Raw genomic sequence first — 25527 nt, forward strand, 5'->3', positions numbered from 1 at the left:
GACTTACCCCGTTGTGAGGACGGCGGCAAAATCGACTTCTGCCGCTTTTTGTCGGCGGCGCTTACTACCACCTCCGCTGGTGGAGTTAGAGCGCCGATTCGGGGATCGATTGTCGCGTCCTGACGGGACGCGATAAATCGATCCCCGAGAGGTCGATTTCTACCCGCCGATTCAGGCGGGTAGTATAGACCAGACCTAAGTCACTTAGTTGCTTTTGAAATTTCAGCCTTTACTTCTTGTAGCAGTGAGTTCAACAAGTTAATTGTATTTCACATGAAATGTTTTTCTTATTGTCAGTATGACATTTGATGCTTTTCAATTTCATTTAATATCCCCTTGCTTTTATATTTTGAGATCAAAGCAGTCCCAGTCTTTTCAGGCTCTTTTCCTAAAGAAGTTTTTCCAGGCCAGTAAATCATTTTCTTCTCCTGTCATTGGACCCCTCCCTCTGCTTCTTCTGCAGTCTTTTTGAAATGGAGTGAATAGAACTGAGTGATGCTAGTTACTCCTGGGAGAATTCTGCGCCAAAAAATTAAAAATTCTACACACAATATTTTAAAATTCTGCAAATTTTATTTGTCAAAATAAAACAATATAATCACACCAGTTTCAATTATTTTGGTAATTATTTCAAAATACCTGTCAGCAAGTATGTCTGTAACAATACAGACAACGAAAAAGATTCCCCAAGGAGCAGAGAGCTAAAGAAACCCCTACGACAACTCAGTCCCTGTTTTTCTGTTATGCTTTCGTTGGTCACCTCAGACTGGATGTGTCACACGTGCCAGCTGGGCACATCTTGGGGGAAAACTCTGCCCCTCGGTCTTTTAGTTGATTCTCATTGTTTTACTCTGCCCCCATAGGGTCACTATACAGAGGTTCGCAAATAGAGGACACTGCCGGGGGCAGGAGGAGCTGTAGGGGGTAAAGTTGGGGGGTGCTGGAGGGAGTGTGTGTGTGTACTGGGAGGGATATTTTGGGGATGCTGGAGGAGGTATTTGGGGGACCCTGGCCCCGACACCTGCACACCCTTCCCCAGAGTCCAGCCGTGGGACACCCCCGACCCAGATGCCCACAACCCCTCCCCCCAGAGCCCAGTTGCGGGGCCAGACACTTGTACGCCCCCCCTCCAAGCCCAGGGATCGAGACAGAGAGACAGCCTGATGCTGGACCTCAGGCTTGTATTGAATTTCCTTCACACTGCCTTCAGGGCCTGCAGGGAACTTCAGCTGTTGGGAACTCTCCAGCTCCTTCTCCCCCTGGAAGTGACCTCTATTTGCAAGCTGGGGAGCCAGGCTCTGCGAGGTCCAGCAGCCCCTAGTGGCGGCCAGCTGCTCTGGAGCACCAATTGTGTGGGGGGGAAATTCTGCACAGAACATTAATTCTGCACAAATTCTGCATTGCACAGTGGCGCAGAATTCCCACAGGAGTAGCTGCAGAATTCCCACAGGAGTAGCTTGTGTACTGTTGGCTATGAAACTGGTGTGCCTTAACCTTATCAGCTAGATGAGGCATTGGCTCAGGGGAACTTGAAACTGAGCACAAGAATCAATATGATGGCATACTGTGGATTTACATAAAGGCATTGATCTGCCCACAGTGACACCCAACTGTCTTTCTAGTAAGAAGAACCCAGTAAGGTGTATGATCAGTGAAAATTCTTCCTTCCAGGATGCATTATGCTGCCTTTGTTAACACTGATTTTCACCTACACTCATGTTGCCCAATCACCCAACACTGTTAGGTTCCTCTGAAGTTCCTAGCTGTCTTTTCTAGTCCCAATCGACTGAAATAATATTGCACTGTCTACTTATTTTGCCAGCTCACTGCTCCCCACTTTTCCAGATCATTAATAAATAAACTTTGCTTTGGGGCACCTACTTCCTACTCTGTTTAGTCTCCAGTTTTCCTTGTAAAAGAAAGTTTTATGTGAGAAGTTTCTTACAGGAACAATGCATGGCTCAGCTTTAAAATAGTCCAGTATAAGGATGTTGCATTTGCATGAAGAGTGGGTGCTAGCATTTTTCCTAGATGCCCTGGCTAAACAACACAGTAATTTCCAAAACTAGTTATTTATGGTTCTAAAAACTGTTTTCTTAGACATTGCATAATCCTGCCATCTGCATGTTCAGAACTATTGTCCCCTCTCTGTGGCTTTAGTCGGGAATCCTTGCAGGAGCTGAGTCATTTGGACAGTGACAAATGCATATCTAAAGTAGTTTCCCTGAAATCTCTCAAATGATGCTGTGATACAAGTGATAAAGCCATGTTAATGGTTAATTCCCAGGGGGCCCTAAATACTTTTGTTTTGACAGTTTCTAAACAGATAAACATTTAGTACAGGATCTGCTGTTAAAATAACAGCATAATGACCTAGCACACAGGCAGATGGGAGGTTGATATCCCGTCTGTGTTAGAGTACTGCAGAGGTCTTGGAACCATTCAGCTTGGTGTTTACACCAGGGGAATCCATACTATGGCTTACAGCCAAATAAGGTGCAGATAATTGTACACTGAGACATACAGCAAGCCCCACAAACAGCTGTGTCCTGCAGGACTACAGTTCTTGGTATGCAGTGTTTCATTTTGATCTGATCATCTGTCAGAATCCTGGAAATCCCCAACCTTCAGTCTGAGCTGTCTTCAGCCATGTGCTAAATGTCTCTGAGAGGGCAGAGGAGGGAGTATCCCAGGAAAGAGGACAGCTTGCATCTCACACCCATCTGCTCCTGTTTTTACAAGGAAAGAAGGGTTAAAGTGCGCCATTCGCTTACAGATCTGCTCCTGCTTTTAAATGAGTACATTTTAGATCTTTATGGTGACTTCCCTTGCATTTACTGTCTGTCAATTTACAATAGCTGGTGGGTTAGGAAGAGAGGTGAGTTTTTTGTGCTATATAAAAAAATTGTTGAATTTACAGTGTGTGCAGTGTAATGTTCCTTGACTGTGTAACCACTAAGAATCAGAAGAACTCACGTTTTGAGGACTGCATTTTCCAATAATATATCTTAATTGCATAGTTATGTGCAACAAACCAACACTTTGTAGAGAGGTGTCTGTAACTTTACAGCTGGGTTACACATACAGATGCATATGTTTATATAGGCACTTGGTCCGGGAGGAAATGGGGTTGAAGAGGGAGCAACAGCTCTGCTAATTTTGAAGACAGAATGCTAGTCCTTCTTCTGCTTAAATGGAGACTGTCAAATGGCAACAAGGTCTCATTTCAGAAGATGTTCGATATATCCAAACCCTGCTTCTTTACAGTGTCCATTGGATGACCTCTGCCTCTGCCTCAGCCTTTTCATTTCTTCACTCGCACTTGGCATTGGAAGGATCTCTATGAAGTCATCAGTGTTGTCTTCAGCTCTTTTTCTGGGTCCCTGGAGTGTAACTGCATTGAATCTTATTTCATTGGGAGTCCATATGGGAATTTCCCAGAATCTTTTCAGAGTAGCAGCCGTGTTAGTCTGTATCCGCAAAAAGAACAGGAGTACTTGTGGCACCTTAGAGACTAACAAATTTATTAGAGCATAAGCTTTCGTGGGCTACAGCCCACTTCTTCAGATGCATATAGAATGGAACATATATTGAGGAGATATATATACACACATACAGAGAGCATGAACAGGTGGGAGTTGTCTTACCAACTCTGAGAGGCCAATTAAGTAAGAGAAAAAAAACTTTTGAAGTGATAATCAAGATAGCCCAGTACAGACAGTTTGATACTAAGTGTGAGAATACTTACAAGGGGAGATAGATTCAATGTTTGTAATGGCTCAGCCAGTCCCAGTCCTTATTCAATCCTAAATTAATTGTATCTAGTTTGCATATCAATTCCAGCTCAGCAGTCTCTCGTTGGAGTCTGTTTTTGAAGTTTTTCTGTTGTAAAACAGCCACCCGCAGGTCTGTCATTGAATGACCAGACAGGTTAAAGTGTTCTCCCACTGGTTTTTGAGTATTATGATTCCTGATGTCAGATTTGTGTCCATTAATTCTTTTGCGTAGAGACTGTCCGGTTTGGCCAATGTACATGGCAGAGGGGCATTGCTGGCACATGATGGCATATATCACATTGGTAGATGTGCAGGTGAATGAGCCCCTGATGGTATGGCTGATGTGATTAGGTCCTATGATGATGTCACTTGAATAGATATGTGGACAGAGTTGGCATCGGGCTTTGTTACAAGGATAGGTTCCTGGGTCAGTGTTTTTGTTCAGTGATGTGTGGTTGCTGGTGAGTATTTGCTTTAGGTTGGGAGGTTGTCTGTAAGCGAGGACAGGTCTGTCTCCCAAGATCTGTGAGAGTGAGGGATCATCTTTCAGGATAGGTTGTAGATCTTTGATGATGCGCTGGAGAGGTTTTAGTTGGGGGCTGAAGGTGACAGCTAGTGGTGTTCTGTTATTTTCTTTGTTGGGCCTGTCTTGTAGGAGGTGACTTCTGGATACTCGTCTGGCTCTGTCAATCTGTTTTTTCAGTTCAGCAGATGGGTATTGTAGTTTTAAGAATGCTTGATAGAGATCTTGTAGGTGCTTGTCTCTGTCTGAGGGATTGGAGCAAATGCGGTTATATCTTAGAGCTTGGCTGTAGACAATGGAACGTGTGGTGTGTCCTGGATGGAAGCTGGAGGCATGTAGGTAAGTGTAGCGGTCAGTAGATTTCCGGTGTAGGGTGGTATTTATGTGACCATCGCTTATTAGCACAGTACTGTCCAGGAAATGGACCGCTTGTGTGGATTGATCTAGGCTGAGGTTGATGGTGGGATGGAAATTATTGAAATCATGGTGGAATTCCTCAAGGGCTTCTTTTCCATGGGTCCAGATGATGACGATGTCATCAATGTAGCGCAAGTAGAGTAGGGGCGTTAGGGGACGAGAGCTAAGGAAGCGTTGTTCTAAGTCAGCCATAAAAATGTTGGCATACTATGGGTCCATGCGGGTACCCATAGCAGTACCGCTGACTTGAAGATATATATTGTCCCCAAATTTGAAATAGTTGTGGATGAGGACAAAGTCACAAAGTTCAGCCACCAGGTTAGCTGTGACATTATTGGGGATACTGTTCCTGATAGCTTGTAGTCCATCTTTGTGTGGAATATTGGTGTAGAGGGCTTCTACATCCATAGTGGCTAGGATGGTGTTTTCTGTAAGATCCCCTTGTAAGTATTCTCACACTTCTTATCAAACTGTCTGTACTGGGCTATCTTGATTATCACTTCAAAAGTTTTTTTTCTCTTAATTGGCCTCTCAGAGTTGGTAAGACAACTCCCACCTGTTCATGCTCTCTGTATGTGTGTATATATATATCTCCTCAATATATGTTCCATTCTATATGCATCCGAAGAAGTGGGCTGTAGTCCATGAAAGCTTATGCTCTAATAAATCTGTTAGTCTCTAAGGTGCCACAAGTACTCCTGTTCTTTTTGCGGATACAGACTAACACGGCTGCTACTCTGAAACCTTTCATCTTCTAGTTGTTGATTGCAGTTTCAGTTTTCTGTGTCTTTCTGAATCTTTTGGGCTAATGTTCCTAATACCTTCTTGATAAAGTTTTTATTCCTTTTTATCTTTCAGAGACTTTTACTTCTGATCAGGCCTCTCCATGTTTTCTTCCAGAGCAGGGAGCAACTTGAGTTGATGTTCTTCATGCACTTGATTTATAAGCAGGAGGATTGTGTATGCTCTATATCAGTCTACCTTGGGTGCTCCAATAGCCATTCTTTTAAAGAGTGTTTGCTTCTCACATGGGAATGTCTTCTCATGTATTGGAGCATCTGAGTGTCGAGATGCTCTGCTCTGCCAAGGACTCATCTCTGTGCAGAGGCCTGTTCGTTAGTTATTGAGGTTTTTGGATGATCTCTGTTAATCAGTTCCTTCCTCCCTTAATCATTATGTTGCAGTATGCACCTTACTCCCACTCAGCTCCAGACTCCCTCTTCATGTTTTCTCTTGCTCTGTCACGCACTCTCCATCTCTCAGCTTCAGAATTCAGAGGTATAAAATGATTCAGTAAAAGAACTTACTTTTCTCAGACAGTTTCTGAAAGAAGAGGCTGTTTTGTGTTTGTTTTTCTCCATTTTTTGGAAAAGGAATGAAGAATGATATTAGCAATTTTTGTCTTCCAGTTTAATTTCTTTCCCCAGTAAAATAATGGAACAAATATTAAGAGACAAAAATCATTAAACGCACAGATAATAATGGAGCCGTAAGCAGCATGATTTTATGAAGAACTAATCTGGACAAACGTGATTGCCTCTTGGCTGAATTACAAAAGAATGCGTGAAGGGCTTGTGGGCGAAACACCGGAGTTAGATATTAGTAAAGCCTTTCACATGGTGCCTCGTGGAAACTTAATTGAAAAATTAATTAAAATTGATTTAGATTGAAACAGTGTCATGTCATTGAAAGCTGTCTGGCAAATCATAAGCAAATAAATAGCAAACTATTGAGTCTGGGAGAGTGTTCAGTAAGGCATTGTTGTTAGGTCCAGTCTCATTTAATATATATAGCCACTATTATCTAGAAATGGAAGTAAAAACATTAATGAACTTTGGCAGGAGTTAGTGAATTAGGTAGTGCTATAAACACTAGTTAGGACAGAAGAATAATACAAAGGCCCTAAGAGAGGCTACCAACATTGGAAATGCAGCTATCATATCTCAAACACAGAGCTGCTAGATATTGGGGTAAACACCAGCAGTGCAAATTGCTATTTCCCCTCTCTGTGCTCAAGGTTTGAACCCGTGTAGCTATGTTGCAGCTGCAGCTGGACTCTGGAAAATAGTCTATGTAGACAAGGCTGCAGCACGTCAAGGTGAGGGAGGGATCTGGAAGTGGCAATGGCTGAGACACACCCACACGTGACAGTGGGCTGCAAATAAGAAATGAGTTAGTAATGGGATAAGACAGCAAAAAATGTTTTTGAGCTACACAGGTGTCATATCATGGGCCAGGGTGATGGTGTTCCCCCCATCCCCCTGTATTAGAGGAACTCACACTGTGGTCCATGGGGCACTTGCCAGTGGCCTGTGGAGATCTGGCTGGTCACATGGTGCTGGCTCCTTCCCTTTCATGATTTCATAGCAATTAAAGCAGAAGGGGCCATTAGAGAATCTATTCCGACCTCCTGTATATCACAAGCCTTTACATTTCACCAAGATGGTTGGTTGGTAGTCCATCGCTGACGATGATGACGATATTGTCATAGTTCTCGTCTATGGCTACGCATATGACTTGAAGTCTGAATCCTGATGCACAGAGTCGGCCGCACTGAGGGCATGGGAAGTCTGTATTTATGATGTTTGATGATGCAGGTCTGTGGCACCTTTCACGGGCAGCCGGGAGATGAATTTGTCAATCCTGCTCAAACCCGTTATATGCTGATCATGTCAGAGATCATCAGTGTGTCCTATTCTGAGCCATTTGCTCAAGTTCTTTAGGATTGATGACAGGTTACTGAAGACTGCTCTTCAGATTATCTTTGAAGCGCCTATATGGACAACCCTTTTTTCTTTTGCCCTGACTCAGCTCCCAATACAAGATCTGTTTTGGGAGACAGTGGTCTTCCATTCTGATGACATGTCCAGTCCACTTAAGTTGTGCTCTCAGTAACATTTCCTCACCACTGGTTGTGTTTGCTCTTTCAAGGACCTTAATATTGGTCACTCTGTCCTGCCAGCAAATGCTCATTATTGAGCTTAATGTGACATCTATAAAGAGTCCACATCTCAGATCCACACAGGAGAGATGTTAGAACCACTGCACTATAGATCTTCAATTTGGCGGAGAGACTAATGTTGTGTTGGTTAAGGACTTTTGTTCGGAGTTGGATGAGGGCCTGGCTGGCTTTACTAATTCTGGAGGAAATTTCTTTATCAAGGGAACCAGCACTTGAGATAGTGCTGCCCAAAAACTTGAACTGATCCACATTTTTCGGCTGTGTGCCTTGGATGAAGATGGCTGGTGCTAGGGCATTGGAATGAGGTGCTGTTTGGAACAAGACCTCTGTCTTCCCGAGACTGATGGTGAGGCCAAATAGCTAGGATGCTTCAGAAAAATCTATCAACAATGACCTGAAGGTCTTCGTGTCTATGAGCCATCAAGGCGCAGTCATCTGCAAAAAGTGCCTCGGCGAGAAGTCTCTCCAGCGTCTTGGTCTTAGCATTGAATCTTCGAAGATCAAAGAGGGAGCCATCAAGTCGATAGCGGATGTATATCCCCTGATCCAAGTCCCTTGTGGCATAGCTGAGGAACAAGTTGAACAGCACTGGAACAAGTATGCAGCCTTGCTTCACTCCATTCAAGATTTCGAACACGTCAGAAAAGTCACCACTGGTGAGCACTTGCACTGTCATGTGGTCATGAAACAGATTAATGATTTGTATGAACCTTCTTGCGCAGCCCAGTTTATGTAGAATAGCCCATAGACTGACTCTGTTCACCGTATCAAAAGCTTTGGTCAAATTGATGAAAACTGCATACAGGTCCATGTTCTGCTCTAAACATTTTTCCTGGACCTGCCTTACAACAAAGATCATGTACACAGTACTATGACCTGGTCTGAAACCACACTGGGTTTCTGGCAGATTCTCCTCAGATATGTTTGTAATGAGTCTCTTCAATAGAATGTGAGCTAGTATTTTCCCTGCTGTACAGAGGAGAGCAATGCCTCTGTAGATTCCGCAGTCAGCTTTCCTGCCTTTGTTTTTTAACGGTAATACAATAATAGCATCTTTGAAGTCTTGTGGCATTTCTTCTTCCTCCCAAATGCTACTTAAGATGTCATGAAATACCTGGATGGCCTTGGGGCCTGATACTTTATACTGTTCTGCTGGAATACATCCTTTCCAGAGCCTTTGCCAGAGTTCAGTTGTTTGATGGCTTTCATAACTTCCTCAACTGATGGAGGGAGATCGAGATCCTCTTTGATGGGTTTCTCAGGTGAATGACACGCAAATCAACTGTGGATTGTCTATTGAGTAGACTATTGAAGTGTTCAGCTCATCTCTGTACCATTCCCTCCTTGTCTTTGATGAGGGTTGTGCCATCTGCCAACTTCAAGGGGGCTGTGCCAGATTTAGATGGTCCGTAGACTGCTCTGAGAGAGTTAAAGAACATCTTTGCATTGTTTGGATCTGCATAATGCCGAACTTCTGCAACTTTCCTCTCTCACCACTCATCCTGCATTCTCCTCAGTTAAGACTGAGCCTTGCTCTGTAGGTACTTAAACCTATCTTTCTTTGATGGAAATTGATATGGTGAGATATGCCCATAGGATCCCAGCAGGCGAACCATGCCCCATGCTGCAGAGGAAGGCAAAACACTCCCAAGGTCACAGCCAATCTGACTGGGGGAAAATTCTTTCCTGACCCCAGACTGCTGGTCAGTATGATCCTGAACATGTGAACAAGACACACCAGCCAGGCATGTAAAAATGAAGATTCTTCTTCAAGTGTTGGTCTCTATGTGTATTGCACACATGAATACGCATGCGCACCATATGCCAGAGTCCAGAGATTTCTAGCAAATAGTATCAATTGGTCTGCAAATGCGCAGTTCTCTTCATGCTCTGAACCGAGGGTATAAAAGGTGGTGCGGACCAATGCCTCTCCAGTTCCTTCTTACCAATGCACAGCCTTGTGTGTCCATAGCTCCCTCAACTTAAACCATAAAAATACATTATAAATAGTTCTTAGTATTGATAGTTTTTAGTGTGTAGCATAGTTAGTATAGCTGAGTTAGTTTTTCCCTGCCTTGGGGAGTTTTTTCCCCACAGACAAGTACTGTCCCCAGAATCCCGGGATTTAAGAACTGCATACCCTGCCCCCGCTCCTTTTCAGTGAGCGACAAACACCAGTGCTACCTTTACTGCCTTGGTGAGGCTCACTTCTTACTAATTGCAGTGTCTGTCGCTCCTCCCTCCTTGAACCCATGAGCGCTGAGAGCTCTGCTAAGAGAACATCTCATGGAGAAGGCCATGAGACCCCACTCAGATCTGGGCCAGGGAGGCCATCATGTACACCAAACTAAGCCCTCTTAGCACGAGCTCAGGAGCTGAGTCTACAACTCTAAGCCTAATGAATCCCTTCTCAGGGCTTCTGATGAGAGTAAGGGGCACACTCACAAGCACAAGGACAGATCCTCTTCAAAATCTGCTCCCAGAAGAAAGGATCCCTCTCAGACTCTGTCCATGTCGGGTGAGTCCTCACACTACGAACTTAGATATACTTAAACCTCCTCATAGAATCATAGAAGATTAGGGTTGGAAGAGAACTCAGGAGGTCATCTAGTACAACCCCCTGCTCAAAGCAGGACCAACCCCAACTAAATTATCCCAGCCAGGGCTTTGTCAAGCCGGGTCTTAAGAACCTCTAAGGATGGAGATTCCACTACCTCCCTAGGTAAATCATTCCAGTGCTTCACCACCCTCCTAGTGAAATATGGTTTATAATCTGTCCTTTAAATCAGCTTCTGTACTCAATGACTGGAAGATAGCTAATGTAATGCCAATATTTAAAAAGGGCTGTAGAGGTGATCCTGGCAATTACAGACCTGGTAAGTCTAATGTCAGTACCGGGCAAATTAGTTGAAACAATAGTTAAGAATAAAATTGTCAGACACATAGAAGAACATAAATTGTTGGGCAAAAGTCAACATGGTTTCTGTAAAGGGAAATCATATCTTACTAATCTATTAGAGTTCTTTAAAAGGGTCAATAAACATGTGGACAAGGGGGATCCAGTGGACATAGTGTACTTAGGTTTCCAGAAAGCCTTTGACAAGGTCCCTCACCAAAGGCTTTTATGTAAATTAAGTTGTCGTGGGATAAGAGGGAAGATCCTTTCGTGGATTGAGAACTGGTTAATAGACAGGGAACAAAGGGTAGGAATAAATGGGAAAATTTTCAGAATGGAGAGGGGTAACTAGTGGTGTTCCCCAAGGGTCAGTCCTAGGACCAATCCTATTCAACTTATCCATAAATGATCTGGAGAAAGGGGTAAACAGTGAGGTGGCAAAGTTTGCAGACAATATTAAACTGCTCAAGATAGTTAAGACCAAAGCAGACTGTGAAGAACTTCAAAAAGATCTCACAAAACTAAGTGATTAGGGAGAGGGATAGCTCAGTGGTTTGAGCATTGGCCTGCTAAACCCAGGGTTGAGAGTTCAATCCTTGAGGGGGCCACTTAGGGATCTGGGGCAAAAATCAGTACTTGGTCCTGCTAGTGAAGGCAGGGGGCTGGACTCAATGACCTTTCAAGATCCCTTCCAGTTCTAGGAGATAGGATATCTCCACTAATTTATTTATTTAACAAAATGCCAAAGAAATTTAATGTGAATAAATGTAAAGTAATGCAAATTGGAAAAAAATAACCCCAACTATACATACAATATGATGGGGGCTAATTTAGCTACAGCTAATCAGGAAAGAGATCGTGGAGTCATCGTGGATAGTTTCTGAAGACGTCCACGCAGTGTGCAGCAGCAGTCAAGAAAGCAAACAGGATGTTAGGAATCATTAAAAAAGGGATAGAGAATAAGACAAAGAATATCTTATTGCCCTGTGTGGCAGTGCGAGGCTCACTGGCGCGGCGCCTCCTGCTGGTCGTCCTGGGAATTAGCTCTTCCAGCTCGGAGCCTCCTGGACCCTGGTGCCCTTTTACGCGGGGGTTCTGCCCCCAGCAATAACCCACAATCTGGGTCTCCCCACCCAGCGGAACCCCCAACCCTCTATCCCCACCTTGCCTCAGTGGCTACTGCCAGTTTCCATTTAGCCCCTGCTCACTGGGGCAGACGGCAGTCTGTAAACCACTCATCATCGGCAAGGGGGCTTGGACCAGCTGCCTCTGCCTATTCCTGGCTGCCCCTCTACAGCCCTAGTACCCTTTTGTGGACCCTGGAGCTTTGCTAGGCTGGAACTCCCCAGCTCCCTCTTCCCTTCCCCAGCACTGCTCCACCCTAGGTACTCGCCTCAGCTTCCCAGGCAGCCAGGGCCTTCTCTCTCAATGAAGCTAGAGAGAGTGTCTGTTTCTGGCCCACAGCCCTCTTATAAGGGCCAGCTGGGCCCTGATTAAGCTGACCACAACTGTGGCTGTTTTCCCAATCAGCCTAGCTTTCCCTGCTGCATCCTTCTCCAGGGCTGCTTTATCCCCTTCGGGCAGGAATGGGGTGACCACCCGCTACACCCTGATATAAATCCATGGTATGCTCATATCTTGAATACTGCGTACAGATGTGGTCTCCTCATCTCAAAAAAGATATACTGGCATTAGAAAAGGTTCAGAGAAGGGCAACTAAAATGATTAGGGGTTTGGAACGGGTCCCATATGAGGAGAGATTAAAGAGGCTAGGACTTTTCAGCTTGGAAAAGAGGAGACTATGGGGGGATATGATAGAGGTATATAAAATCATGAATGGTGTGGAGAAAGTGAATAAGGAAAAGTTATTTACTTGTTCCCATAATATAAGAAGTAGGGGCCACCAAATAAAATTAATGGGCAGCAGGTTTAAAACAAATAAAAGGAAGTTCTTCACACAGCACACAGTCAACCTGTGGAACTCCTTGCCTGAGGAGGTTGTGAAGGCTAGAACTATAACAGGGTTTAAAAGAGAACTAGATAAACATTCATCGAGGTTAAGTCCATTAATGGCTAGGATGGGTAAGGAATGGTGTCCCTAGCCTATGTTTGTCAGAGGGTGGAACTGCATGGCAGGAGAGAGATCACTTGATCATTACCTGTTAGGTTCACTCCCTCTGGGGCACCTGGCATTGGCCACTGTTGGCAGACAGGATACTGGGCTGGATGGACCTTTGGTCTGACCAAGTATGGTCATTGTTATGTTCTTATGTCTTCCCATCAACATCTGACCATTTCTGAGTCTATTGACTCAAGAGAATGGCATGACCAGACACTCCAACACAGGCCCTCTTCATTTCACAGCCTGGTAATTGGATGGGGTGTCAGACCTAGAGCATTTGTATTTGGTATCTAGTCCATCTATTCTCAAACAAACAGAAAGATTTCCACCAGAAAATTCTATCTGACTAAATGGAAACATTTCTCCATCTGAATACAACAGAATCAGTTATCCCCACAACCTGCAGCAATTCCTGGTATTTTAGACTACCTACTCACTCTCAAGACATTGGACCTTTCCATTAGCTTGCTACAGGTCCATTTTTAACTAATCAATACCTTTCATCACACAGTTGAGGGTTATACTGTTTTTACTCTTCCAACAAGAACCAAATTCCTGGAGGGGCTCATTAGAATTTCCCCACCGGTGGAGAAATCAACACCACAAGGGATCTTAATCTTGTTCTTTCAGTACTTACCAGACATCCCTTTGAACGGCTAGCCACCTGCTCCATGTCCTGCCTTTTCATGAAGGTTGCCTTCCTAGTCACTATCACATCAACCAGAAGGGTAAGCAATCTGGGGGCTCTCATAGCAGATTTGTCTTATCCCACATTTCATAAGGAGGTTTCCCTTCATCTCCATCTGAAATTCATCCCTAAGGTAATTTCTGAGTTTCACATGGATCAACCTATTCATTTACCAGTATTCTTTCCAAAACCTCATGCTTTTGATGACAAGAGAAAACTTCACATTCTCAATATCTGATGGACTTTGATATTCTATCTGTAGAGAACTAAACCAATTAGAAAGATGCCTAGACTAGGACACCTTAGCAGAGCAATCCAAAGAACAAGCATTATCTCCTCAGAGACTCTCTAAGTGATCTCCAGCTTCATCATTCTTTGTTACCAGCTGGTGCATATTCCTCCCCACGATGGCGAGAGCCCACTTCACTGGAGCACAAGTGACTTCTGCAGCATGACTTCGAGATGTACCTTCACTGGACATATGTAGGGCAGCTACATGAAGCTCTATTCATACTTTGACGAAACTTTACACAGTATTCCAGATCTCTTTTGCAGCTGCAACTGTGGGGACAGCAGTATTACATATATCTGTACTATCTGCATCCTCGCACCCCCTTCTGTTTGACTATTGTTTACCAATCGCCCACATATAGAATACATATAGGGACCAGGCATCTTCAAGAACCTCCAGTTATAGATAAGGAACCTCCATTTCTTCTTCAAGTGCTAGTCCCTATCTGTTTTCTGCTACTACTACTGTACTCTTCTGCTGTGGACCATGATTGCATTCGCAGTAAGAGGAGGAACTGGAGAAGTGGCAGTCTGCACTGCCCCATATACCCTCGGGTTAGAGCACAAGGAGAACAACTTTGCATGTGCCGACCAATGGATACTACTTACTATAAATCTCTGGACTCAGGCACATATGTGCATATGTACCCACGTGTGAATACACAGGGACTACACATCTTGAAGTACTTCCAATTACAGGTAAGTAACCTCCATTTTTCTTTGCCACCTCACAGCACTGGTTCAGCCTGTCTGGCATCCTGTCTCCATTTGTGGCCAATCCCTGATGCTTCTGAGAAAGGCAAAAAATAATTCCAACCCAGAATACATCTGGCCAATTGTGCATGAGGAAAAAAATTCCTTCCTGAGCCCTGCAGGCAACTGGCTAAAGCCCTGAAGCCTGAGATGTGACTATAGTCATCTTAATGCAGAGCTCCAAGTGTTCTGAGCATTGTGAGAGCAATGTAGGCAATGCTGTTCTCTCCACTGTCCATGAAGGAAGGGGATGAGCAGGAGGATTCATCGATACACAGATTCCAAGGCCAGAAGGCACCACCATGACCACACAGGCCATAGTATTTCTTCTAGAAGCTGGATTAAAGCATATCATTTTTAATTTCAAGGTTGAATTTGTTGAAATTCCAGCAATTTGATATTGTTATCCTTTGTTGTCAAGACTGAAAAGCCCCCTGTTCTCAGATCTTTTTTTCCATATGTCAGTACCTATACACAGTGATCAAGTCACCTTTCAGTCTTCTCTTTGATATGCTGAATAAGTAGAGCTTTTTCTTAAGCCTCACATTGTAAGGCTTATGTGTTTTCCAGCTCCTGGGTCTTTTTTATGGCCATCCTTTGAATTTTCTGCAGTATTTCCACATCCTTTTTGAAGTGCAAACAACAGAACTAAGCACAATATTCTTGCAGTGGACTTTCCAATGCTGTGTACCCAGTGAAGATCACTTCCCTATTTCTACTTGATATTCCAAGGATTGCATTAGCCCTGTTTGACACAGTATTGCACATAGAGCTAATGTTGAGGCAATTATCTGATTTCTGAGGCACTGCTTTCCAAGACAGAATCAACAATCTTGTAGGTATAATCTGAATTCTTTGTACTTGTTTTTAGCGGTATTAAAACTTTTTTGTTTTGTTTTATTTGCATTGTAACCATTTAACCAAGTGATCTACATCACTCTGGAACAACATCCCATTCTGCTGCCCCACCAATCTTTGTGTCATCTGCAAACTTTACCTACAAAGGTTTCATATCATCAGATCGCTGATAAAAATACTAATATTGGACAAAGAACTGATCCCTGGGGGGCCACATTCAAAACAGCCCCCATTCATTGATATCTCCCCTTTAACTACATTCTGAGATCTGTCAGTGAGACAGCTGTTAATCCATTTTATGTCTGCCCTGTTAGATACATACAGTGCAAGTTTTTAATCAAAATGTCATGTGGTACTAAGTCAAATGCCTTGGCAAAATCCAAATATACTGTATCAACACAGTTACCTTTTTCATCCAGATCTATAATCTTTATTGTCTTTAACCTTCTTATTTCATTGATTCCTTTGGCTTCCCATATCAGCTGCCTACATTTTTAACTTGTAGCTTATATTCATTACCATTTACTTCCCCTTCTTTCTGCCCTTTATGTATTAGTTTTGTTATATTTTATCGCTGCTTCCACACTTACTTTTAAACAGGATAGCTCATTGCCCAGCGTAACTTTTTTTTTTTTTTGTCTGTGTAATCATGACTTTTGGGGCATCCAGTAGGAGCACTTACCACAATGGGATCCTGGTCCATGATGAAGGCTCCTAGGTGCTATGATAATACAAATAATAAGTCATAATAATAATGTCCTTGAAAAACAGCATGGTTTATATTTCTTGCAGCTAAATTACATTAAAATACAGGTTAAAAAGCACTCCATGGTTGTCTAGCATTATTCTTCCCTGTTAAATTTAAATAATTTTTTTTAAAAATAAATGATAAATTGTTGCTTTAGTTGTCACAGGAATGTCATGCAATTTTGAATAGTCCATGAGATAATCTCTTTATGAAAATGTGGTCCACACTTTGAAAACATGCACATCGCAGTCTGTGCAGTTGAGGTATGACTCTCCTGGGAATATTGGGTTCAGTGCAGGGCAACTCGTTACCAGAAAGACACTAACAAATAGATGGGAATTTAGAGAGAGCAGCAAAAACAATGAGGGAGCTAGAAGCGCTGACTTGTTAGAAAGATAAGAAGAGCTTAATGTTGGTCCTTGACTGTTAAGAGGATGAAGAGGAATTTGGCTGCTGGGATGGGTTAATTCCTCTTGGCAAAGGCAGGAGTGATCATGGCCCAGGATATTCTCTCCCTGCCTTTTTCTGTTCTCCATATGTTCACTGTTCCTGTTCACCTGGAACAGAATTGGGTAAAGAACCCAAACTAAACACAGATCTGAGCTCACGTTTCCAAATGAGTCCCCTTCTCTGAAGGCCTTAGCAACAAGCTCAAAATGTCATCTCTTGCACCTCATTTTTTCAGTGCTTGGAATATAACATCTATGTGCATTGGGATTGATATAGGTAGTTTTGGTAGTTTTTCACATTTACTTGGAAGTACATTTTCTATCTACAGTATGTGTTAGTGCATCAGGCATGATTTCTGATTTCCAAAGGGAATTTTAAAAATAACAATGAAAACACTTTCAAACTAACCTTCCACCTTGGTTCTCTGCCTGAGCAATCTGATTGATTGGCAGTGGGGATCGACGCATGACAGGCAGGGCATTTCACGCAGTCTTCAACCTGCAAACCTATGAGAGTTTAATCCCCTAAGCACCATGAAGCCAATGGAAAGTTTCCCAGTGACTGCATGGGCTTTGGAACAGGCCCTTGTTGCCAAGATATGTCTCTAACTACAAGGCGAGCTTTATAGGCCCCCTTCCACCACTGTGTACTGAGCTGTACACATCTCATTGGCTAACAGATTGGTTTTATCCCCTTTCTCTGATGTTTCGGTTCTGTAACTGATAAATAAGCATTTGGTTGCAATTTTGATCTCTGTGTTGAAATGGGAATGGTTTCTAGCTTTACCCTTGTAATAAAATCTGTGAGAGAGCCTACTTGGCATTTTACTAGCTCAGTAAAAGAAAATGCAGTCAGAGTTTTCTCACCAGGGTGACCTGCAAAGGGGGAAGATGGGGTTGTGCCCGTTTCTCTTCTCTGTGGTGTGTAATTCTACTGGAGTTTTACACATTTGGGTCCTGGCTACCCTGTTTTGGGATGTCAGCAGGACTAATAGCAACATGATCTCCCAAGCACCTGGAAGTGAGTTCTGGGCAATTGATAGCAAAGGGATTTGTAATCAGATAATGTAAAACCCATTCTTTGGTTTGGCTTTTTGTTAACAGCCATTTAACAGCCCGACAGACAGCTGGGAGGAAACAACTGTGCGCAATGCGCGTTGGACCCCCAACAGAGGGATGAGCAGGTGCTCATTTCCGCTCTCTCACTCTCCAAGGAGTCCTCCTGCAAACACAAGGAAGGCCAGACTTGATAGCAGGGAGAATTTCTGAGGTTACAAAACCTCAAATAGTAAAACAATAAAACCACTTAAAGGCCACCTTTCTGCAAGCAAAGGGAGACCAAGCCCCATTGTATTTCCTTTGCAGGTCACCTTGGAGTCTAGTCTTCAGTACAGTGGTCAGCACTATGTTCACTGAACTGTCCCTCCTGTGGGGCTGGATGTCTGCCTTAGAGAATTTGCTGGGGGCACGCAGGGCTTTGTCCCTGGGTACCGAGATATCGTTTATGTTTGCAGAAGTGCACTCATTCCTTCCTGTGCTGCATACTGCTTGACTGTGGCTCCTCTTCTGTTTCAGCCTGAAAGGATAGACCCCAGTGCATCCAGACAAGGCTATGATGTCCGCTCAGATGTCTGGAGCTTGGGAATTACGTTGGTATGTGAGTGTTTTCAACTATTCTGTGGGACAAGTCTTTTCTATTGGGCAGCTTTATGGGCTCGCTTTAGACAATATTAGTGTTGACCAACTTTCTAAAGCAGGGGTGGCCAACCTGTGGCTCCGGAGCCACATGCGGCTCTTCAGAAGTTAATATGCGGCTCCCTGTGTGAGCAGGGTCTGGGGGGGCCATGCCCCTTTGCACTCCGAGATGGAAATAGACACCTCCCAGTAGTTAAATAATTGGTTAATTCCCTGTACTGACGATGGCTTTCCTGAATCCTTAAAGTCCACACTTAGCTATGGAACAGGAATAATAACTTGCAGCATAAAGATAAGAGAGCATGAGGAAGGGCTTGGGTCTTGAATGCTGTTTTCCCTTTGTGGCATGCTAGAGGGTCGTGACATCAGGTGTGCCTAAATAACCCACATAACAGCCCTGGCTTTGGGTGGACCTTTATTACTCAGAAAGTTTCAACCAGTTCTTGATCCCACCCATTGGCCCCTCTCTGGTTAATCACATTACTGCAGTGTCTGCATCAATGACCTTGGAGAGCACTATTTCATTCCACAGGAGGGTGGAGCTGGTGACATAGGGAGTGAATAGTAAGAAGCAACCAGAATTTGCTGACCCTATCTGTAGAATGAGCTACTACTAACATGCTCTCTTCCCCTCCTCAGGTTGGGTAAAATGTTCATGCAGCCAACTGTCTCTAGGACACTAAGAAGCTGGGGCTCATGTAAGGGAGGGTGTCTCACTCTCGCTCTCCCCCACCCTGTGTGTTCCTTGAGCATCTGGGGATGACATTTGCCTACCCTGTTCGAAGGAGCTCTTTGTGTTACTCATACTAACCCAGCCTGCGCTGTTGCTGTCTCTGCAGTATGAGCTGGCCACAGGGCGATTCCCCTATCCCAAATGGAACAGTGTATTTGATCAGCTGACACAAGTAGTAAAAGGAGACCCACCACAGCTGAGTAACTCAGAGGAGAGGGAATTCTCCCCAAGTTTCATCAACTTTGTCAACTTGTGGTAAGTGTTTCCTGCTTTAAAGGTTTGGAACAGACTAGCCATGTGAATGGTTTGCAGCTGGCTGAAATCAAGCTCCCAGCATTTTTTCAAATTGATTTAACTTACGTGGAGTATTTTAGGTCTGCAAAATTAGAGTGACTCCAGGAGCTGTACAGTAAAACCAATGTGTAATATTGAATTAAGAACGAAAGATGAGCCAGCCTGATTATCCCTCCCCGTGCCAAAGGAGCTGGCAGTTGAACACATGCACCCGACGCTCTCCCAGCTTTATAAATCCCACTGCACCCGACATCCCCTTGGGTTGGGCCCGCCACATGGTTACAACTGGCTGCCTGCAGCGGAACACACAGCAGAGATAGGCAAGGACTAGAGAAGCACAGCCCTGGGAGCGATTGCCACAGCCTGTGTGTCATGCACTAGCTGTCTCTATGTCCTTAACACAGTCATTTGTCCTGCTCTGACCAGTGCTGGTCACCTGCTCTAGAGGGTCCAGGTGAGGCTCCCAAGCTCTCACTGTAAGTCCTGTTCTGGAGGCTGACATGGCAGGCTGGAGCTCTGCTAGGGCTCTGGGTTCATAGCAAACCTCAGGCAACCCAAAAGAAAATCCCCTCTGACCTCGGCTATGCTGCATAAGGAGACACTGTCTGTATTGCTGCATTTACCACCTTAGGGCAAAGAAGAAATGTGCAGGGGAGTGTCCACAGCAGCCTTTAAACAATCCATTAACTCAGGCCCAGAAGAATAGTGTAGACAGTGTCCTGTGGGGGTCTCCCCACTCCTCGCCCCCAGAGCTCTGTCTTCAGTCCCCTGGTCTTGTTGAGTTTCCCTCCCAGACTCGCTCCCATGTTCTGTTGTGGGAATTGCTTTGCTTTGTTGAGGATTTTGCTGCCACCTGCTGGTCCCTTGCGTGACTGTGCCAGTTTCAGTTGGCGATTGAAGGGTCCATGTGGGGTGGGACATCTGTTCTCTCAGATCCACTCTGCTAGTAGGGTGACCCTGGTGCTCCCAGCATGGCCCCGGTGGACATTGTATATGTACAGACTGGGGGTTGGTTGCAGCCCCTCCCGGCCAGCCATGGAGCAGTTCTCCTGGGCCAGGGGTTGTGGATTTGGCAGCTCTTTTTTCACACACATCTCTTCAGGCCCCATTTGCCCTCGCTGTGGCAGGGTGAGTGTTTAGTGCTGTTGCTCTGTAGTGTCTTTGCAGGGCTTAGTGGCATCTTTCCAGCCCTTTGGGCGTGTGTGGGTTAAGAATGGTGCCCGAGGTGGCCTGCCCAATATGCCTCCCAAAGAAATGGCTCTTGTGCCCAGCTGCCCTTTGTGGCAGCGCTCTGCACATAGAAACGGATGCCCTGCCTTTATTTCAGCTGAGCATGCTCTGTTGGGGCTCTGGACATGGCGCAGGGGCTCTGCGCGTTGCGTTCTCACATCACACACATGGGCAAATTCTGCCCCGGCATCCCTGGCCCTGGAGCTGGCAGTCAGTCACCTCTTGTGCAGCTTGGAGCCCAGCTGTGCAGTGTCTCCCTGGGTGCCAGCAGGCAGGGGCAAATGGGGATGGGGGAAGCAAGCCATGGTGGCATTAGAGGATCTGCTCCTGTGCCCCTTGGCTCCCTCTCCCTTCCTGCCAGCCTGGGAGACAGCATCAGGAGAAGCTTGAATAGGAGGCAGGGTGTCCCTCCCCACAAACCCTGCAGCTTCCAATGGCTGCAGCTTCTCTCTTTCAGGAATAGGAGGTTGGGGGACGGGGAGGAGGCAGGAGGCTGTGGCGGAAGGTGTACGGGGTGAATCAATCAGTAGGGTCGGGTGCAGCTGGGGATCTCAAGGAACATGGTGGGTATGTCCTCCTGCCCTGTGTTGGAGGGAGGATGCTGTGGGCAAGACATAATCTGTCTGACTGGGGTGCCAGGATGGTGGAGGAGGGGGACAGGAGATGCAAGTTCATGGGGGATAGATCCAACAGTGGCTATTAGCTAAGATGGTCAGGGACGCAACCCCATGCTCTGGGTGTCCCTAAACCTTGGACTGCCAGAAGCTGGGACTGGATGGCACGGGATGGATCACTCGCTACATTGCCCTGTTCTGTTCGCTCCCTCTGAAGCATCTGGCACTGGCCACTGTCAGAAGACAGGCTACTGGAGGGACATTTGGCCTGACCCAGTATGGCTGTTCTTATGTCCCTAAGCCTTATGTCCCTAAGCTGTCTCCTCCGATGTGTGTGCAGCTGACGGGGCTGGGCACAAATAATCAGTGGTACTAACACACTGCTGCTCCCTTTGGGAGGAAGCACATCAGAGCTACAGGAGCCCGCAGCCTCACAGCCTGTGCAGCTCCTCATGCCAGCACCTGTGCCCAGCCTGGGTACACAGGCTGGAGGAGTGGATATGGCCCAAAATGCATCAACCCTCCCCCAGCCCAGGACATGTGCCTCCTTTCCTGGAGGCCTTCGTCCTTCCTCCCTTCACTTGTGTGTTTGTTTATTTTTAAGCCAAGGAAATGTAATTGTAAAATAAAATAGTGACTGCAGGGCAGAGCCTCTGAACAGTGCACCCGGCTGGGGACAGAGCCCCGTGGTGCTGAGTAGGCTGTAGCACGCACCAGGGGAAAAATGCTCTGTGCAAAGCTGAGAACCCACAGTTGGTTTGTCTTTCCGATCTGGCCTGGTTAGTCACTGCCTATGTTCTTCTTGTGCTTTGACTACATCCTCGCACAGTGACCTTCCAGCCCTGGCCTCTGCTTGTCCACAAGCACACCCAGCCTGCCCAGGGACACTAGATGCTGCTTCCTGCCATTGTGCCCCACCCCCGCCCCAATGGGGGAGATGATGGCTCTGAGCAGTCAGTCCTTCAGTGTGCTGGGGTCTGGGAGGTGGACACAGGTGATCTAGGAACTGTGTCGAGTTCACTGGTCAGCCTCCAAATGGCTCTTGGAGAGCAATGACGTTGGGCCACATTGGCACCCCTGGCCCAGTTAAAAGCTCTTTACACCATCAACATCCTCTGGAGCTGCCCTGAGCCCTAGTCTGGGGGGATGGAGGGTGGTTGCTATAAAGTGTAACAAGGCTGTGTCCCTAGCAAGTGCAGGGTTCATTGTCCTCTGACTAGCTGCTGAGGCTCTGGCTCTGTGCACATACTGACCTTCCCAGCTTGCAGGATCTATGGAACCGCCTTGTGTGGGCGACTGGAGCAGGTCACTGGCCTCATATTTGTGTGTCTGGGATAAGCCTCTGCAGTAGGAGCCTGAGTGTCTCCCTACAGTGAGTGCAGTGGGGGTTGTGGCAGAGCTGCCCTGATTTCACCCTGGGATTAACTGCTCACATAGCCCTGGTCTACACTGTAAATATATGTTGGTATAACTATGTGGCTCGGGTGTGGATTAGGTATACCAACCGAATCCCTGGTGTAGACAGCTCTATGTCGCTTCTCCCATCAACACAGCTCCCACCTCTCCGGGAGGTGGATCAGAAGCTCTCCCGTCGGTGTAGGTAGCATCTTCACTAAGCGCGACAGTAGCGCAGCTGCACTGGTGCAGTGCTTTAAGTGTGGACAAGCCCTGACTACATGCTTCCCCCGCTGTGAAAAGGAGGCGAGTTCAAGCGTAGGGGCAAATTCTTAGACTTTGGACAATAGTCTGGTGGTGAGTGGGGCTATCAGCATAGCTAGCCAGGTCACGGGCTCGGGATCTACGCAATGGGTTCAGTTTTGTGTCCCATACACAGCAAATGTTTAATCTCTTTGGCACATGCTTACAAATCCGCCTTTTCCTAATCCTTTTTCTGATTTTTTTAGCCTTACAAAGGACGAATCCAAAAGGCCAAAGTATAAAGAGCTTCTGGTGAGTGTGGAGGTGTTTGAGTGGGCGGGCTGACGGGAGGGAATGATTGCAACTGTTCTGTATTGCCTGATATCAAACAGTGGGATCAAGGCTAGACGTTTATGTATGAAAGTGCTGTTTTCTTGGGTGATCAGTACAGTGTGGGCTCTACACTCGCAGGGAGCTATCTCCTTAAATGCCATTATCCATCCTTCTGCGTGGAACACTGCACTGCCCGAGGAGCTGCATGAAATAGGCTTACAGCTCCTCTAGCCACTACAGGGATTTCCTCCTCTCACATTTGAAGCACAAGATGGCTTCCAGGTGGCATGTCCACCCAGGACTTGGCATCCTGTGGCAAAAAAGCCAGAGTGACAGCTTTTCCATAAAGAAGCGTGGATCCAAGGCCCTGGCTCAGAACAGTATTTAAGCACGTGCCTAACTTTAGCCAATTGTAATTAAAGTCAGTAAGAAGTCCCCCTGCTAGGCTCATGCTTACATGCCAGGGTGAATCAGGGCCTAAATTCTGAATAAATCCATAAATAGGTCCGCTTAAGTGCCAAGTTAAAAAGTCCCCTAGAGAATGGTTTGTGCTCCCCCCTGGTGGTTGTGCAGCAGCAGTTCACTAACCTGCCAGTCCTAGGGGGTTCATTGCAGGCTGATGCACAAAGAAGCTGGAGATGGTGAAACTTGAGTTCAATAAAACTTGTGTAAATGTCCGCTCAGTTTTAAATCCTGGGCGATAATCAACATTTGCCACATAGTTTCTCCAGGGGTGGAACAAATAATAGGAGTGTTAGAAGCAAACCAGCACCCCCTTTCAGGTTAGTGGTGTCAACGCTCTGCCAATTATCATATTATAGCAAATCAGCGAACTGAACTCAGGTTAGACTGAATTAACGCTGAACTGTACCCAGGTTCAAACAGAAATGTACCCCCCAAATACCACCCTGGCCTGTGATCCTCAGATCTCTGAGCTCAGCTGGCTCAGGTGCATGGCTGGGAGACACTGTCAGGTATCAAGTAGTCACAGTGCGTTCAGTGCTCTGCAGCCCTCAGGCTCTGCCCCAAGGACAGTGCAGTCACAAGGCTGCACACGGTGGGAGGAAAGTATTGTTAGCTAAAGTCTTGTCTGCTCCACCATTAATTCATGTTGGGGAACCTGCTAAAACCCCGGGTTCTCTTAACATGGCTGTACCATGATTTGGGGATGTGTGCACAGCAAACCAAATCACAGCTGCTACAAGTGGATTCTTCTCCATGAGGTAATTGGAGAGCAGGCAGTTCTCTCCCCCAAGGGAAGCTCAAGTTGCTGCAGGAAGGGCTGCAGATGACTCAGGAGGTGGCTGAGCCAGTGCCGAGCCACGATTCCTGAAGTACTGCCCAGCAGTGTTTGGGGCAGTGGCTGCTGGAAACTCCATCTCCAGATGGCAAGTCTGGCATTGGAAGTCACTAAAGTTCCCATGCAGGTTTTCAGGAGGTGGGGATGGTGCCATGGCCCCAGTCCCATTTGGCTAATTACAGTTTTCTGGAATTCCCTCATCAGTTTCATGTGACTGTGTCATCCATGTCACTCCTTGGTCTGCCCAGTGCTGCTGAGCAGTCTAGGGTCTGCAAGGGTGAGGACCACAGGGACTAATGGAGATCCCAATCAGTGCTGGGTGCTGTACAGACTATCCCTTCCCACAGAACTCTCAGTCTCATCATGTTGTTAGTCACTGGTCCCCCTGCAACACTGTGTTTGCTATAGGCCGCAGGGCCGTCTGGATAGAGCACTGGACTGGGACTCAGGAGATCTGGGTTCTATTCTCAACTCTACTGCTGGCCTGTTGGGTGACCTTGGGCAAGTCACTGCCCTGTTCTGTGCCTCAGTTTCCCCATCTGTAAAGTGGAACTAATACTGACCTTTTTCGTAAAGCATTTTGAGATCATATGGAGATACCAGGATTAGGTATTACAGTAGAAAGTCCGAGTTACAAACACCAGATTTATGAACTGACCAGTCAACCACACACCTCATTTGGATCTGGAAGTACGCAATCAGGCAGAAGCAGAGAGCAAAAAAAAAAAAAAGCAAACAGTACAGTACTGTGTTCAATGTAAACTTCTAAAAAGATAAAGGGAAAGTTGAAAAAAAAAAGATTTGACAAGGTAAGGAAACTTTCTGTGCTTGTTTCACTTAAATTAAGATGGTTAAAAGCAGCATTTTTCTTCTGCAAGTAAAGTTCCAACGCTGTATTAAGTCAATGTTCAGTTGTTAATTTTTAAAAGAACCATAACGTTTTGTTCAGAGTTATGAAGAACCTCCATTCCTGAGGTGTTGGGAACTCTGAGATTCGACTGTATTATTATTATTATTATTATTATTGTTCTTATTCCCACTTCACTACTTCTGAGTCAGGATTTCCCGACCCCTGACAACATCCCATTGTAAGTTACCCTGGAAACATATTATAATTAATTATATTGTGGGTTTAAGAAATGGAGTTCCCTTCCTTTAAATGCCATCAGAGCAGGCTGTACCTGGAGTCCTATGATGTCACCCTCCA

General features: G+C 45.6%; 1 protein-coding gene across 23 annotated transcripts in view; it reads left to right on the forward strand.

The window, feature by feature from the left end:
• Positions 1-25527, forward strand: part of MAP2K4 (mitogen-activated protein kinase kinase 4) — a 169574-nt gene that overhangs the window by 140859 nt on the left and 3188 nt on the right. For 20 of the 23 annotated variants that reach the window (XM_065562686.1, XM_065562689.1, XM_005305120.4 and 17 more), the window contains 3 exons: positions 18059-18136; positions 19018-19166; positions 22954-22999. In XM_065562686.1, the coding sequence (XP_065418758.1) occupies positions 18059-18136; positions 19018-19166; positions 22954-22999 (273 nt within the window). The remainder of the gene's footprint in view (positions 1-18058; positions 18137-19017; positions 19167-22953; positions 23000-25527) is intronic. The other 3 variants (XM_042841249.2, XM_065562687.1, XM_065562685.1) reach the window with 1 other exon arrangement.

This window comes from Chrysemys picta, chromosome 12 (assembly GCF_011386835.1).
Source record: "Chrysemys picta bellii isolate R12L10 chromosome 12, ASM1138683v2, whole genome shotgun sequence".
Taxonomy (NCBI): domain Eukaryota; kingdom Metazoa; phylum Chordata; order Testudines; family Emydidae; genus Chrysemys; species Chrysemys picta.